The sequence below is a fragment of the Ranitomeya variabilis genome, chromosome 5 (assembly GCF_051348905.1).
Source record: "Ranitomeya variabilis isolate aRanVar5 chromosome 5, aRanVar5.hap1, whole genome shotgun sequence".
In the NCBI taxonomy this organism is placed as follows: domain Eukaryota; kingdom Metazoa; phylum Chordata; class Amphibia; order Anura; family Dendrobatidae; genus Ranitomeya; species Ranitomeya variabilis.
In genome coordinates, this window is record NC_135236.1 from 260,306,454 (window position 1) to 260,324,536 (window position 18,083).

General features: G+C 43.1%; 1 protein-coding gene across 6 annotated transcripts in view; it reads left to right on the top strand.

Moving 5' to 3' along the window:
- The window catches only part of MYO9A (myosin IXA), a 175,229-nt gene that overhangs the window by 112,960 nt on the left and 44,186 nt on the right, over window positions 1-18,083 (top strand). For 3 of the 6 annotated variants that reach the window (XM_077264134.1, XM_077264137.1, XM_077264136.1), the window contains 7 exons: window positions 126-236; window positions 3,470-3,592; window positions 3,716-3,865; window positions 3,944-4,257; window positions 4,348-6,105; window positions 7,584-7,665; window positions 8,796-8,975. In XM_077264134.1, the coding sequence (XP_077120249.1) occupies window positions 126-236; window positions 3,470-3,592; window positions 3,716-3,865; window positions 3,944-4,257; window positions 4,348-6,105; window positions 7,584-7,665; window positions 8,796-8,975 (2,718 nt within the window). The remainder of the gene's footprint in view (window positions 1-125; window positions 237-3,469; window positions 3,593-3,715; window positions 3,866-3,943; window positions 4,258-4,347; window positions 6,106-7,583; window positions 7,666-8,795; window positions 8,976-18,083) is intronic. The other 3 variants (XM_077264135.1, XM_077264138.1, XM_077264140.1) reach the window with 3 other exon arrangements.

Here is an 18,083-nt window from a genome sequence, read left to right on the forward strand (position 1 = left end):
TCAAACAGCTCTTACAAAATGAGGAAATTGATGTTTTCTGTGAAAAGATCCAAACTACAAGATAGGAAAAAGGTTTTGTTAATAACCACACCACACTATGATTTTGTTTTTACTCTATTTCACAGGTGCCTTTACGTTTCAATGACTCATTAGTGCTCAGACAACTTCGTTACACAGGAATGCTGGAAACTGTCCGAATTCGCCAGTCTGGTTATAGCTGCAAAGTTCCCTTTCAGGTCAGACACCACAACTGCTTTTTCAGCTGTCCATTCACATGGAGCAAATATATATTAGGGCCTTTTTCTCATTTTAGTGCCTCCTGTTATCTCACTTCTTACTAGAGAGATGCTTTATAGCTTAAACATTTATTTATATTACTAGATGGTGGCCCGATTCTAACGCATCGGGTATTCTAGAATATGAATATAGTTTATTTATGAAGATTTAAGAATAATGCAATGAATACATTGGATTCGGACGGCCGGGCGCGACCAATCAGCGAAGCGTGGTTCAAATCCTGGGCCAATTCGCGGCCGGACTGCGACCAATCAGTGAAGCCAGGGCCGGCTCCAGGTTTTTGAGGGCCCCGGGCGAAAGAGTCTCAGTGGGCCCCCCCTTTAACACATACCATGATTCATGATGCACAGATACAGCAGAGAAATATAGCACAGCCACGTAGCATATAACACAGCCCACGTAGCATATAGCACAGCCACGTAGCATATAACACAGCCCACGTAGCATATAGCACAGCCACGTAGCTTATAACACAGCCACGTAGTATATTGCACAGCCCACGTAGCATATAACACAGCCCACGTAGTATATAACACAGCCCACGTAGTATATAACACAGCCCACGTAGTATATAACACAGCCCACGTAGTATATAACACAGCCCACGTAGTATATAACACAGCCACGTAGTATATAACACAGCCACGTAGTATATAACACAGCCACGTAGTATATTGCACGGCCCACGTAGCATATAACAGCCCACGTAGTATATAGCACAGCCATGTAGTATATAGCACAGCCATGTAGTATATAGCACAGCCACGTAGTATATAGCACAGTCACGTAGTATATAACACAGCCACGTAGTATATAACACAGCCACGTAGTATATAGCACAGCTCACGCAGTATATAACACAGCCCACGCAGTATATAACACAGCCCACGCAGTATATAACACAGCCCACGCAGTATATAACACAGCCCACGCAGTATATAACACAGCCCACGCAGTATATAACACAGCCCACGCAGTATATAACACAGCCCACATAGTATTTAGCAGTGTGGGCACCATATCCCTTTTAAAAAAAGAATTAAAATAAAAAATAGTTATATACTCACCTTCTGGCGGCCCACCGGAAACAGCCCAGGCCTTTAGCGATGCTCCCGCCAGGTCCATTCCCAGTGATGCTTTGCAGCAATAACCCGTGATGATGTAGCGGTGTCGTGAGACTGCTACGTCATCTGGGGTCATTACCACAAAGCATTACTGGGACCGGAGCATCATGAGGAGCGGGAAAAGCTGCCGGGGACGCCGAATGGTGAAAATATCACTTTTTAAAAAAAACTTAAAAATTTTTAACATTATATCTTTTTACTATTGATGCTGCATAGGCAGCATCAATAGTAAAAAGTGACGTGGTGTTTAAATCCCACCCCAATATCGCTGTTTGGTCGCGGCCGGCTGGGCGTGACCAATCAGTGACGCGGGATTTGTGTTACAGACAAACAGACGGAAATGGACCTTAGACAATTATATATATACAGTAGACACACACACACACACACACACACACACACACACACACACACACACACACACACACACACTCACCGGCCACTTTATTAGGTACACCATGCTAGTAACGGGTTGGACCCCCTTTTGCCTTCAGAACTGCCTCAATTCTTCGTGGCATAGATTCAACAAGGTGCTGGAAGCATTCCTCAGAGATTTTGGTCCATATTGACATGATGGCATCACACAGTTGCCGCAGATTTGTCGGCTGCACATCCCAAAGATGCTCCATACAAGGCAGGATGGATCCATGCTTTCATGTTGTTTACGCCAAATTCTGACCCTACCATCCGAATGTCGCAGCAGAAATCGAGACTCATCAGACCAAGCAACGTTTTTCCAATCTTCTACTGTCCAATTTCGATGAGCTTGTACAAATTGTAGCCTCAGTTTCCTGTTCTTAGCTGAAAGGAGTGGTACCCGGTGTGGTCTTCTGCTGCTGTAGCCCATCTGCCTCAAAGTTCGACGCACTGTGCGTTCAGAGATGCTCTTAGGCCTACCTTGGTTGTAACGGGTGGCGATTTGAGTCACTGTTGCCTTTCTATCAGCTCGAACCAGTCTGCCCATTCTCCTCTGACCTCTGGCATCAACAAGGCATTTCCGCCCACAGAACTGCCGCTCACTGGATTTTTTTTCTTTTTCGGACTATTCTCTGTAAACCCTAGAGATGGTTGTGCGTGAAAATCCCAGTAGATCAGCAGTTTCTGAAATACTCAGACCAGCCCTTCTGGCACCAACAACCATGCCACGTTCAAAGGCACTCAAATCACCTTTCTTCCCCATACTGATGCTCGGTTTGAACTGCAGGAGATTGTCTTGACCATGTCTACATGCCTAAATGCACTGAGTTGCCGCCATGTGATTGGCTGATTAGAAATTAAGTGTTAACAAGAAGTTGGACAGGTGTACCTAATAAAGTGGCCAGTGACTGTATATCTATATACTTCCCTCTCTACCCCAATGGGAGTGGTCTTTGTTCTTCTTTCTCATTCTCGAGTCCTCTAGCAGAGGCCTGGGAGTTTGTGTATGTATATGTACATCATGGGATTGGAAGAGAATCAGAGAAATACAATTAGAATAAGGATGTTAGCAGGGTTTGATATTTCAAGCATTATACACCTTAAAGGGAATTTGTCCAGACGATTGCCCTTTCCGAGGGCAATATAAAGTAATACCAGACCTGCTGATTTTATGGTCTGTCGCTTAGATGTTTGCAGCGTGCAGTGATGCGTCCACTATGGAGGCAAGAATCTTATGTTTTCCTAATTTGCCGGGTTACTGATTGACAGCTCTCTTCTTATGAACGGTAACTGGAAGAAAGCTGCCAATGAGTGGCATGGTCTTACATATCAGGAATCCATCCAACTCCTACCGTAGAATGGAAATGTTGCTGCCCACTCTGCAAGCTTTCAGTTGTAAGTATTCAATAACTATAGCACAGTAACACATAAAATGCCAGAAATCCATGTCTGTCATTAATGTCTGAGAGCTACATAACCCAGCTGTCTATCAGGTATATAATGATTAACACAACAAGCCCTGTTATCCCAGAAATAGGCCACAAAACAAGTGTTGTAAATTATATTTTATCATCTTAATAAATGTAACGGTGGACACTATTGTAAATATACAATATGATTGTCTTTTCTAGGACTTTGTAACTCAGTTTTCAATATTACTGCCAAAAAATGTTACCCCTACCCGCCAAAGGATTCAGGAATTTTTTTGGAGGATGGGTCACAGCCCGGATCAGTATCAAGTTGGCAAAACCATGGTGAGCACCCATAATCCGCCACTTTTCCTGCAAAATAAAATAACTTTTTTTTTCTATCTTGCTCCTGTTTTACTTTGCAATAATTCTTCAGGTTTTAGATTTTTCATTACTTTGCCTTTTTAGGTTTTTCTGAAGGAGCAGGAGCGACAGTGCCTGCGAGACATGTTACATCAGACAGTGTTACAACGCATCATCCTTTTACAGCAATGGCTAAGAGCCATGCTAGAGCGCAAGAGATTTTTGCACCTTAAAGATGCCGCTATCACAATTCAGGTACCTTATATGTCAGCTGCTCGTTATTTTAGTTCATGGTTTTTAAGAGTTGGTTAATAATTTTCTCATCTATCGCAGAGACACTGGCGGTATTACAAAAAAAGATGGAGTGAAGAAGAAATGCAAGCCAAAGAACACAACTTTTATCAGGCTGCTTGCATTATACAGTCATGGTGGAAAGGTTACAAAGTCAGGCAAGGTTACCAGCAATTAAAGGGATCCACTGTCATTATACAGACATATTGGCGAAAATGCTGGCTTCGCAGGCAGAGGGCAGCAATATGCATCCAGACTGCATGGAGGAGCCACACTGCAAGGAGACAGTATAAGTGCAAGAGAAAACACATTATTACTTTGCAGGCAGCATGCAGAGGATTTTTAGAAAGACAAAGGTAATACATTTGTGCCATAACCATTTATAGCAAGTTTTAATTTTCTGGAATTTCCAAACTATTCATATATTTTTCATTTTTATTTCTTAGGGTACGATCATTAAAGCAAAAAATGCCAAACCATTTGCTGGATGACAATTCCTTGGATGATAATAGTAGTTCAGTTTTCAAATCACCACTGCAATCTCCTGACACTGATGTTAGCCATTGGGAAGACATCTCTGAGCGGAGCCACTCAAACCCACCAAGTGCAGCACTCTCTGCAAAAGTTGGTGAAGTGCAGTTCAGAGAGAGACCAAAATCCTTGGAGGATCCTAATCAAAGAAAAGTGGTCCGAGCCAAAAGAGAAAGTCGTCGAATGAGAGAGCTAGAGCAGGCACAGTTTAGTCTTGAATTGCTGAAAGTCCGTAGTAGTGGAGGAGTATCTCCATCAGATGAAAGACGTTGGTCTGCAGAGTTAATTCTAGATAAAGTTCCAGATACCCCTGAAAGTGAGGGATCTTTTGGCAGTTTGGAACTTATTAGCTGTGAAGAAAACCCACAGCCTCCTGGGGAACCTACTGCAATTGTGGTATCCTACAACCAAACATCTGATTCTCCAACTCGTAGACCTCCTAAAATTTCCAGTAAAAATTCACAAGATTCCCTTGAAATGCCCGACTCTTTGATTTCTCAAGAAGCAGAGTCTTTTATTTCTGAACCAATGGATTATCACTCATGTACATCTGTCAGCTCAGTTACAAAAGACTTAGCAAACACTCCTAAGCATGAAATTCAAACCACCGGTGACAAAGCAACAATTCACTCCAACAATGAGCTTCCTAGTTCTTGTATTTTGAGTCCAAAAACAGCAAAGTCTTTACCAAAACCGCACTCCAATGGAGCTGAGAGGATTTCTAATAGTGGGACGCCTCATTCTAATGGCATTACTTGTGTTTCTTTTAAAGAAAACTCAAGCTCTAGTAAAGAAGAAAATGTTTCGTCCAATGGACATGTTACATCGCCAGTTCAATCTTCTTTGCCAAGTCCCACACTCCAAGAGTCTTCGGTGTCTGATACAAAAACACTCCTAACACAGCATGAAGACTCTTCAGAGATCCAGGCGGACTCCATGTCCCATCATTCCCCATCTCCTTTAACCAATGCAGTTGATATTGCCTGGAGCTCTGCATCTATCTGGAGAAAAAAGCCTTCTGCACACGAACTGTCAGAAAGTGCACCAGCCAAAACGTCCATCCCCTTTTCATACAAATCTCATTGTCGTGATCCCCAACTTTCCTGCAGCCTCCCTACTTTTTATGTCCCTAACCAGGGAATGCTTAAAACACAGGAACACAATGATCTTGGAATTGTTCCTTCAGACACCGTCCTTCAAAGACTTCAGAAACTTAATAAAGAGAAAGAGGAGCTCCAGAAACAGTTACAGCAAGAAAAAGAAAGACTTATGATGGAGCAAATTCGCAAAGAAAAACAGGAGCTGGAGAGACAACGTAAACTGCAAGAAGAACAGGGACATAACAGAGATCAAGATAACTCTTTGCACTTACCAAGGAGTTCTACAAAGAAGCAATCTGATAGGCCACAGTCTCTTCTATTACAAAGTACACCATGGAAGAGCCCTCCTTCTAAGACTGAGATCAAAGGATTGACAGTTAAAGGGAAGACTGGTTTGGTCTCACACAATGACCGTCCAGTCAGCATGTTCTTGGAGCCAAGGGAAGTACAGGGCGCTCTAAAACGAGATGTCACTGGAGACATAGGTGATCCAGGGAGACGCCCTTGGATGCAAAGCGCTGTGAATGCCAACATCTTTTTTACCCCCAAAGGGACTAATGGTAGTGAAGCAGAGTAAGTGATAAATTTATATTTCTGGCGTAGAAACAAAATGATAATATTTCACAAATAAGTTAGCATTTAAGAATTGATTCCCCACCCTAAAAAAGGCCAGAAGTAGCAGAAATGCTGTGATTTTTTTTAAATCTTTTTGTGTGTGTCATAAAATCCTCAGTGTATTGAAGTAGCAGTAAAGTGAAGAAATCTCATCTACTCGTTATGGAAAAGTATCTACATTAAAATTGACCTGCTGTACGGATTTTATAGAAGCACTCCCATTAATACTTTTTTTCATTAAATGTGTGTCTATGTGAATAGTGTGAGTGTATTAATATACTCGCTCACCACCTCTCTCTCTAGCATCGTTCTGCTCCTCTTCTCAGTGACATCACCGCTCTTCAGACCTCCAGGTCACGTAGCGTTCTGTGTGACCCGGGAGTGACTTCTACAATGTAAGTCTATGGAGTGTCAGAACAAGGCTCCATAGGCTTTCACTGTAAAAGAGACTTCCGGCTCATACATAGAGCGTAGAGTGAGCCAGACAGAAGAGCAGTGATGTCATTGAGAAGAACGGCTCCGGATCCCAGATAGAGTTCCGGTAGGTGAGTATATTAACGCATACACAGATTTAATGAATACCGTTATTCCTCAGAGTGCTTATATAAATCCATGTGATATTAATCCCACCCCCAGAGGTTCTTCACAAATTTCACCCATTGCATACTGTGAAATCTTTGGCAACTTGACAAAAAAATATGCATGTTAATCCATCCATTTGGTTTTTGTTGGGTGTGTTTCTACAATTTTGGTTTTGGATTAAATAGTCACAGTTCCCAATGTAATGTAAGTATTAATGTTTCCATAATTGCAGTTAAAAAAAAAACTGCTTCTATATGGACTTTTTCCTTGTTGTGATCTCCACAGCACCACCATTACCATTGTGTGTAAATATATCCCTCAACAGCAGTAGTCTATACAAAAGAATACTGTTTATGTAGTGATGACAGGGTGAATTGTCTACCCCCATCTTGCATAGTTATCATGGGTCCCATCGTATTTTTTTTTATTTTTTTTATTCCATTTTGATCTCCTTTGCTGGAATCTCCTGGGTTTTTCTTCCTTTCCTCTATGTGATGCTGTACAGACTCCTTCAGACTCCACATATGGAGAGATTTTTCCCTAGAAGCATTGCTTTTGGGTTGAATACCTCAGTACATTGGGAAGTTGAAGCAACACGCCACAATTTTTATTTGTTTATTTTTCTGGTATTTGTACAGAATCTGATAAAATACTTTCCATGCGCCTCTTTATAACAATGGAGGAATACAGAGGTAAAGTAGAGGCCTAATGGACCTTTATAGTAGCCCTTTTATGTGCTGATTGAGAATGGACTGTGCACCAGAGGCCTGACATTGTCTGCTCCATTTATGTCATGAACAGGACAACAACTCTTTCTCTGTTTCTGTTACTGATTTTCTAACATTTTATTTCAGCAGTTCTTCCCTTCAGCATCGATCTGCACGCAGTGAACTTGCAAAGCGGTTGGATGCAACTGAGCCGTCCGGAATAAGTGAGGTGAGAATCTCTTTGGCTCCTGGAAGAAGAGCCGATTGGATCTGCTACTCACAATCTCTGGAGAAACTTACATTCACAGGCTTTTTAAAATGTATTTTCTGGTCTAGAAAAACTGGAACTCTCGTGGAGATTCGAACCAATAGATTGCACTTCTGTTTAATATGAATTTACCCCAACCCCTCTGTTTATTATCACAGTGACCATAATTTGCAGCAGTAATCATCCCTCTTATGTAATTTTTCCATATTCTCCGGTTTATTATTACAGTAACTACAGTTACCTTCCCTCCAAGGCCATTTTCTGGGATCCCCCATTATCACAGTAACGATTAGCTGCAGCAGTGATCATCCCTCAGATGCCATTTTCATGGATGCCCCATTATCACAGTAACGGAAACCTGTAGCATTAATCATCCCTCCGATGCCATTTTCAGGGATGCCCCATTATCACAGTAACTATTAGCTGCAGCAGTATTCATTCCTCCGATGCCATTTTCAGGGATGCCCCATTATTACAATAACGAAGACCTGCAGCAGTAATCATCCGTCCGATACCATTTTCCAGGATCCCACTGTTTATTATCACAGTAACTATTACCTGCAGCAGTAATCATCCCTCCGATGCCATTTTTCAGGATCCCACTGTTTATTCTCACAGTAACTATAATCTTCGGTGCCCATGGCAAGGAGCAACAATCTCATAGCCTGACAGGGTGGTTCCAAAGGCAATGCATTGTTGCGTGTGCACCAGAGCTGCATCAAGGGGTCATGTGTACATAGGTTAGATGGCCACTGCTGCTAAACAGACTATGATGCTGCCATCACTGCACTTCCGTTGAGTTATATTTAATTTCCAGACTTCGTTTTCCCTTAGGTATCAGGATATCCAAAATGACAAAATTTGCCCAGGCCTGGTGTAGTCTACCTCTGTTTGCTATAATTGTTTCTTGTCCCTGTGTTATTACTCCCTGCAGTCTTGAGTCATTCTGTATTCTTCATACTGTTTGGTTTCCCCACTTTGTGATATGTGAATTTATTTTGTTGCTTTATGTATTTTGATTTGTCCTTCTCCATCACGTGCTTGTGTTTTTACTTTATGTTCCCCATGTCCGTTGTCATTCTGTCTGTCAGGCGCCGCACAGGCGAAAAGCACGTATGGCACGAACACGATCAGATTTCATGACTAGAGGAGCTCTTGGGGGGGAAAACTCTGAGGAGGATTCAGATGAACAGGGGGAGCGGATTCCCCCCTCTGATCCAACTGAGGAATCAGGCAGACAGATCCAGGCATGTCACAGCGACTCTGAAATGGTAAAGTCCAGTAACAGACACTGAGCATCTAGAATTACTCTTTGAGGACATCCTCTTCCTCCTAATGCTTCTATTACATATCCTGTATGGCTCCCAGTACACCATTTTTCTTTCATTTGTTAGTCTTTTCACATTCATCATTGTCTGTATCTCACCGATTCCTAACATCTAGTACATAGACCTAAAAATATCCTCTTTCTTTCTGGTATTGACGACAAAGATACATGTTCATTGCAGCTACAACACAGATATGATCAAATGATTGCTGGTAACTTTTACAGCCACCAACATCATCGCCTATGTATATGATACATATAAATTTGTTACTAGAATGGGTTAACTTTTTTTAAATTAGATCATTTTTATTGATTATTTGATGTTATAATCAATTACATACATTATAGTACAAACACAATAAACCTAATAAACAAGTTTAATCCTTAAAGTTTATATAGTCCTATACCTTCCAAGGTAGCCCATGTCAAACAAAGTTATCAGTTTTGTCCAAGTGAAGATTTTCCCAAAGACTGGTGACACGTTATTAAATACAGGGATTATACCAATATTAGGATTAGTTGAATGTTCACTAACAACATGTTTATGAACAGAAAATAATTGGCATCTATATGTCCTCAACATACAATATTAAAAAATTCCGAAATAGCCAACCGTTCTAGTACAGTTAGTCTGAGTAGGTCCACAGATTCCACCCCAGGGGTGACCAGCCACCGCTCCCATATATTTATAAAGTTTCTTATTGAGTTCCTTTTAATGTAAGTACCTCTCTCCAGGCATATGGCATCATTAATTTTAGCTTTCAATTCCTCCAATGTTGGGGGATTACGGTCTAACTAGTGCAATGTTAACAATTTCCTGGCCAGATATTCTCAGAATGACATTAGTCATGGGATCTTATATGTACCCCCACCACCTAAAGGCCCAGTATGCACACCCTAGGATTAAGTTGTATGTGTATCCCGAATACTCGTTTAATCAGGGAGGTCACCCCCACCCAGTAGTGGCTATATCAACACATTCTCATAGCATATGCATCCGATGGGTCCCATTCATAACGCATCTCGGAATGGGTTATCTTTAATGGAAAAGCTAAATGTCCATGCAGAATGATTACATCATGGAAATTTTAGGAATTGGAGACATTAGATACTTCGTCAATTTTACTTCCATCCATTAGAATGGCAAGACTTTGTTTTATCGTGTTTACTATTGATTGTAGTAACTCTACTGCTGTATAACTGTGATGTCCTTTGTAGATTTTCATTTAGAATTTTATTATAGGACATACACAGAGAGAAAGACAGGGGGTTGCCTGAACCAGTAAACATTTATAAAATGATGCAGGTAACACAGAATAGAGAAAATAAGTTTAATAACTAAACTCCACAATCCCTCTTATTTCCCCTTTGCACCCCTAGGGACTAACAAAAATATTTTTTTAATACTAGACTCTTGTTTCTTGTTTTGTACAAAAGACGTTCCAGCCGTCTCATTTTCAGATTTATTTCACTTCAGTGGATTCACAGCTCAGTGATGATGTAAACGGTCTTCCACACTGCTGATGCTTCTAGTTATGTGCTACAGAGAATCCCTCATCTCTGTGTGTACGGTGTATGGGAGAGATCATAGTAGCTTGTCTCCACTCCCTAGTTTAACCCCTTCCCGACCCATGACGCCTATGCGGCGTCATGGAATGATCGCATCCCTGCAGATCGGGTGAAAGGGTTAATTCCTATTTTACCCGATCTGCAGGGAGAGGGGGAGTTGTACTTCAGCCTAGGGGGGGTGGCTTTGCCCCCACGTGGCTACGATCGCTCTGATTGGCTGTTGAAAGTGCAACAGCCAATCAGAGCAATTTGCAATATTTCACCTATGAAAATGGTGAAATATTGCAATCCAGCCATGGCCGATGCTGCAATAGCATCTGCCATGGCTGGAAATCATGTACTGGCCCCCCCCACCGCCCCCGATCTCCTCCCCAGTCGTCCGTTATGTGGCCCGGTCCTCTCCGTCCCCCTGTTCGCTCCCCCGTGCTCCTGTCCGCTCCCCCGTGCTCCTGTCCGCTCCCCCCGTCCTCCGATCCCCCCCCCTGTGCTCCGATCCACCCCCCCACCACCCCCTCATACTTACCGATCCTCCCGGTGTCCGGCCGTCTCCTCGCTGGGCGCCGCCATCTTGGAAAATGGCGGGCGCATGCTCAGTACGCCCGCCGAATCTGCAGGCTGGCAGATTCGTTACAGGTACATTTTGATCGCTGTGGTAGGTTCTACCACAGCGATCAAAATTAAAAAATAATAAATAAACCCCCCCCTTTATCACCCCCATAGGTAGGGACAATAATAAAATAAAGAAAATATGTTTTTTTCTTTTACCACTAGGGTTAGGGTTAGAACTAGGGGTAGGGTTAGGGGTAGGGTTAGGGTTACGGGTAGGGTTAGGGGTAGGGTTATGGCATGTGCACACAGAGCGGATCGGCCGCGGATCCGCAGCGGATCGGCCGCGGATCGGCCGCGGATCCGCAGCGGATCGGCCGCGGATCCGCAGCGGATCGGCCGCGGACCTGCAGCGGATCGGCCGCGGACCTGCAGCGGATCGGCCGCGGATCCGCAGCGGATCGGCCGCGGATCCGCAGTGGATCCGCAGCGGATTGGCCGCGGATCTGCAGCGGATCGGCCGCGGATCCGCAGCGGATCGGCCGCGGATCCGCAGCGGATCGGCCGCGGATCCGCAGCGGATCGGCAGCGGATCCGCAGCAGATTGGCCGCGGATCTGCAGCGGATAGGCCGCGGATCCGCAGCGGATCGGCAGCGGATCCGCAGCGGATTGGCCGCGGATCTGCAGCGGATCCGCAGCGGATTGGCCGCGGATCTGCAGCGGATCCGCAGCGGATTGGCCGCGGATCCGCAGCGGATTGGCCGCTGCGAATTCGAAGCAGTTTTCCATCAGGTTTACAGTACCATGTACACCTAAGGAAAACCAAATCTGCTGTGCCCATGGTGCGGAAAATTCCGTGCAGAAACGCTGCATTGTATTTTCCGCAGCATGTCAATTCTTTGTGCGGATTCCGCAGCGGTTTACACCTGTTCCTCAATAGGAATCCGCAGGTGAAATCCGCACAAAAAAACACTGGAAATCTGCTGTAAATCCGCAGGCAAAACGCAGTGCCTTTTACCTGCAGATTTTTCAAAAATCGTGCGGAAAAATCTCACACGAATCCGCAACGTGGGCACATACCCTTAGGGTTGGAATTAGGGCTAGGGTTGGAAATAGGGTTAAGAATAGGCTTGTGGTTAGGGTTACGGATAGGGTTAGGGGTGTGTTGGGGTTACAGTTGTGGTTAGGGTTGGGATTAGGGTTACGGTTGGGATTAGGGTTAGGATTAGGGTTGGAATTAGGGTTACGGTTGTGTTGCGGTTAGGGTTGTGGTTAGGGGTGTGTTGGGGTTAGGGTTGTGATTAGGGTTATGGCTACAGTTGGGATTAGGATTAGGGGTGTGTTGGGGTAAGTGTTGAAGTTAGAATTGAGGGGTTTCCACTGTTTTAGGCACATCAGGGGTCTCCAAACGCAACATGGCGCCACCATTGATTCCAGCCAATCTTGCGTTCAAAAAGTCAAATGGTGCTCCCGCCCTTCCAAGCCCCGACGTGCGCCCAAACAGTGGTTTACCCCCACATTTGGGGTACCAGCGTACTCAGGACAAACTGGGCAACAACTGTTGGGGTCCAATTTCTCCTGTTACCCTTGCAAAAATAAAAAATTACTTGCTAAAACATAATTTTTGAGGAAAGAACAATTATTTTTTATTTTCACGGCTCTGCGTTATAAACTTCTGTGAAGCACTTGGGGGTTGAAAGTGCTCACCACACATCTAGATAAGTTCCTTCGGGGGTCTAGTTTCCAAAATGGGGTCACTTGTGGGGTGTTTCTACTGTTTAGGCACATCAGGGGCTCTGCAAATGCAATGTGACGCCCGCAGACCATTCCATCAAAGTCTGCATTTCAAATGTCACTACTTCCCTTCCGAGCCCTGACGTGTGCCCAAACAGTGGTTTACCCCCACATATGGGGTATCAGCGTACTCACAACAAACTGGGCAACAAATATTGGGGTCCAAATTCTCCTGTTACCCTTGTGAACATAAAAAATTGCTTGCTAAAACATCTTTTTTGAGGAAAGAAAAATGATTTTTTATTTTCACGGCTCTGCGTTGTAAACTTCTGTGAAGCACTTGGGGGTTGAACGTGCTCACCACACATCTAGATAAGTTCCTTGGGGGGTCTAGTTTCCAAAATGGGGTCACTTGTGGGGGGTTTCTACTGTTTAGGCATATCAGGGGCTCTGCAAACGTAACATGATGCCCGCAGACCATTCCATCAAAGTCTGCATTCCAAAACGTCACTACTTCCCTTCCGAGCCCCGGCGTGTGCCCAAACAGTGGTTTACCCCCACATATGGGGTATCAGCTTACTCAGGAGAAACTGGACAACAACTTTTGGGGTCCAATTTCTCCTGTTACTCTTGCAAAAATAAAAAATTCTGGGCTAAAAAAATATTTTTGAGGAAAGGAAACACATTTATTATTTTCACGGCTCTGCGTTATAAACTTCTGTGAAGCACTTGGGGGTTCAAAGTGCTCACCACACATCTAGATAAGTTCCCTTGGGGGTCTAGTTTCCAAAATGGAGTCACTTGTGGGGAGTTCCTACTGTTTAGGCACATCAGGGGCTCTGCAAATGCAACCTGATGCCCGCAGAGCATTCCATCAAAGTCTGCATTTCAAAACGTCACTACTTCCCTTCCGAACCCCGACGTGTGCCAAAACAGTGGTTTACCCCCACATATGGGGTATCAGCGTACTCAGGAGAAACTGGACAACAACTTTTGGGGTCCAATTTCTCCTGTTACTCTTGCAAAAATAAAAAAATTCTGGGCTAAAAAAATATTTTTGAGGAAAGGAAACACATTTTTTATTTTCACGGCTCTGCGTTATAAACTTCTGTGAAGCACTTGGGGGTTCAAAGTGCTCACTACACATCTAGATAAGTTCCCTTGGGGGTCTAGTTTCCAAAATGGAGTCAATTGTGGGGAGTTCCTACTGTTTAGGCACATCAGGGGCTCTGCAAACGCAACCTGACGCCCGCAGAGCATTCCATCAAAGTCTGCATTTCAAAACGTCACTACTTCCCTTCCGAACCCCGACGTGTGCCAATACAGTGGTTTACCCCCACATATGGGGTATCATCGTACTCAGGAGAAACTGGAAAACAACTTTTGGGGTCCAATTTCTCCTATTACCCTTGGGAAAATAAAAAATTGTGGGCTAAAAAATCATTTTTGAGAAAAGAAAAATTATTTTTTATTTTCATGGCTCTGCGTTATAAACTTCTGTGAAGCACTTGGGGGTTCAAAGTGCTCACCACACATCTAGATTAGTTCCTTGGGAGGTCTAGTTTCCAAAATGGGGCCACTTGTGCGGGAGCTCCAATGTTTAGGCACACAGGGGCTCTCCAAACGCGACATGGTGTCCGCTAATGATTGGAGCTAATTTTCCATTCAAAAAGCCAAATGGCGAGCCTTCCCTTCCGAGCCCTGCCGTGCGCCCAAACAGTGGTTTACCCCCACATATGGGGTATCATCGTACTCAGGACAAACTGGACAACAACATTTGGGGTCCAATTTCTCCTATTACCCTTGGGAAAATAAAAAATTCTGGGCTAAAAATCATTTTTGAGGAAAGAAAAATTATTTTTTTATTTTCACGGCTCTGCGTTATAAACTTCTGTGAAGCACCTGGGGGTTATAAGTGTTTACTATGCATCTAGATAAGTTCCTTGGGGGGTCTAGTTTCCAAAATGGGGTCACTTGTAGGGGAGCTCCAATGTTTAGGCACACAGGGGCTCTCCAAACGCGACATGGTGTCCGCTAACGATTGGAGCTAATTTTCCATTCAAAAAGTCAAATGGCACGCCTCCCCTTCCGAGCCTTGCCGTGCACCCAAACAGTGGTTTACCCCCACATATGAGGTATCGGCATACTCAGGAGAAATTGCCCAACAAATTTTAGGATCCATTTTATCCTGTTACCCATGTGAAAATGAAAGAATTGAGGCTAAAAGAAATTTTGTGTGAAAAAAAAGTACTTTTTCATTTTTGCGGATCAATTTGTGAAGCACCTGGGGGTTTAAAGTGCTCACTATGCCTCTAGATGAGTTCCTTGGGGGGTCTACTTTCCAAAATGGGGTCACTTGTGGAGGAGCTCCAATGTTTAGGCACACAGGGGCTTTCCAAACGCGACATGGTGTCCGCTAACGATGGAGATAATTTTTCATTCAAAAAGTCAAATGGCGCTCCTTCCCTTCCGAGCCTTACCATGTGCCCAAACAGTGGTTTACCCCCACATGTGAGGTATTGGTGTACTCAGGAGAAATTGCCCAACAAAATTTAGGATCCATTTTATCCTGTTGCCCATGTGAAAATGAAAAAATTGAGGCTAAAATAATTTTTTCGTGAAAAAAAAGTACTTTTTCATTTTTACGGATCAATTTGTGAAGCACCTGGGGGTTTAAAGTGCTCACTATGCTTCTAGATAAGTTCCTTGGGGGGTCTAGTTTCCAAAATGGGGTCACTTGTGGGGGAGCTCCAATGTTTAGGCACAAGGGGGCTCTCCAAACGCGACATGGTGTCCGCTAAAGATTGGAGCCAATTTTTCATTGAAAAAGTCAAATGGCGCTCCTTCCCTTCCGAGCCCTGCCGTGCGCCCAAACAGTGGTTTACCCCCACATATGAGGTATCAGCGTACTCAGGACAAATTGGACAACAACGTCCGTGGTCCAGTTTCTCCTTTTACCCTTGGGAAAATAAAAAAATTTTTGCTAAAATATCATTTTTGTGACTAAAAAGTTAAATGTTCATTTTTTACTTCCATGTTGCTTCTGCTGCTGTGAAACACCTGAAGGGTTAATAAACTTCTTGAATGTGGTTTTGAGCACCTTGAGGGGTGCAGTTTTTAGAATGGTGTCACTTTTGGGTATTTTCAGCCATATAGAACCCTCAAACTGACTTCAAATGTGAGGTGATCCTTAAAAAAAATGGTTTTGTAAATTTTGTTGTAAAAATGAGAAATCACTGGTCAAATTTTAACCCTTATAACTTCCTAGCAAAAAAAAAATTTGTTTCCAAAATTGTGCTGATGTAAAGTAGACATGTGGGAAATGTTATTTATTAACTATTTTGTGTCACATAACTCTCTGGTTTAACAGAATAAAAATTCAAAATGTGAAAATTGCGAAATTTTCAAAATTTTTGCCAAATTTCCGTTTTTTTCACAAATAAACTCAGAAATTATCGACCTAAATTTACCACTAACATGAAGCCCAATATGTCACGAAAAAACAATCTCAGAATCGCTAGGATCCGTTGAAGCGTTCCTGAGTTATTACCTCATAAAGGGACACTGGTCAGAATTGCAAAAAACGGCAAGGTCATGAAGGGGTTAAGGACAACTGGAAATTGGAGGTAGAGCCTGAGAGACTGCATAGGGGAGAACTGGTGAAAAATTCAGTATACAAATCATATCATGTGCAGAAATTGTGTTATTCCACTTGTACACACACAACCGCTTGATCTGAAAAATGACTTGAAACACGTGTAATGTAACAATATTTAGCAATTTGATTTTGCTCCTAGAACATTTGTTTAAGCTATAAAACATATATTATGTGTCAGAATGTATTAAAATCAGGCAGCAAAGCATCATAGCATAAAAAAAAATCATAAGACTGTCTCATCTGTATGTTTCACTCTTACCTGTCTTTCTCCATCATGGATGTACAGTATGATGACATCTAATGGATCCATCATGAACAAAGTGCTATTGTTAACAGTAAAAACTATAAGTTAGCAGAGCTGACATTTGTTGGGACTGCCACGCTAGAGTGCAGCCAAGCAGTTTTTACTTCTACACTTGCAAGCACAGTAATATTTCTGTCTTGAGAAGGAAGCTCTCACAACTAAGACAGACTTGGTTGTTAGGCATAATTTGAGTCACAGGTGGACATACCACAGAGGCCCAAGAGGTAAGGAGGTCCTGCCACCACCTCCAAAGCAGCAGGAATTGTGCATTACGATGAGATATTCTACTACAATGGGCCCTTATGTTGTTTTTGCACAGGGGCCCTCTTCTGTCTGTGTCCGCCCCTGTTTTGACTAACATCAACAGACTTTTATATGGAACTTTTTGACCGCATATGACGATAAACTACGGGATCTGAATAGTCCTAGGCCAAATTCCACCCCTGGACATTGCAATGTCAACAACGAAAAGTCATGGAATTATGGAAATTGGAGAATCTATAGACATTGATCATGGTATGTTAATGATTTAAAAATGGAAACAAAGTTTTCAAAACATCTTGATTTATTCTGTATTAAGTACTGAAAATACACACACAGAAATACACACACTTCACACCTTGACATGTTAACAATACAGTAATTAATGGTTGTCTGAGGAATGTTTTGCCATGATGAATGCACTTGGGCGCAGAAATCTACGAGAGCCGCTGCGAGCAGGTTCCGTTTCTATTGCTGACCAATGATGTCCCAGATGCCTCGATTAGAGACCAGTATTGAGACACTGCAGACCACGAGAGCACATATAGGTCATGCAGGATGCTCACTTATAGCACAAGGAGCATGCAGACTTGCATTGTCCTGTTGAAAAACTCCTTCTGGGACACTTTGTAGAAAAGGCCGTACCACTAGTTCCACAAGCAAATCAATGTAAGGGTACGTTCACACAGGACTTTTTTGCTGCTTTTTTTTGCTGCTTTTTTTTATGCTAATTTTCAGCTGCTTTTTACAGAACCAGTAAAGCCTATGAGATTTCAGAAATCTCATGCACACACGTTGGTTTTTTGTTTGATCAGTTTTTTCTGCTTTGCTGCTTTTTTTGGACATAGGGCATGTCACTTCTTTCAGCGTTTTTGCTGCGTTTTTGCAGCGTTTTTTCACCCATTGACTTGAATGGGTGATGAAAAAAACGCTGCAAAAACGCATGTAGCATTATTTGCTGCTTTTTTTGTGCAGAAAA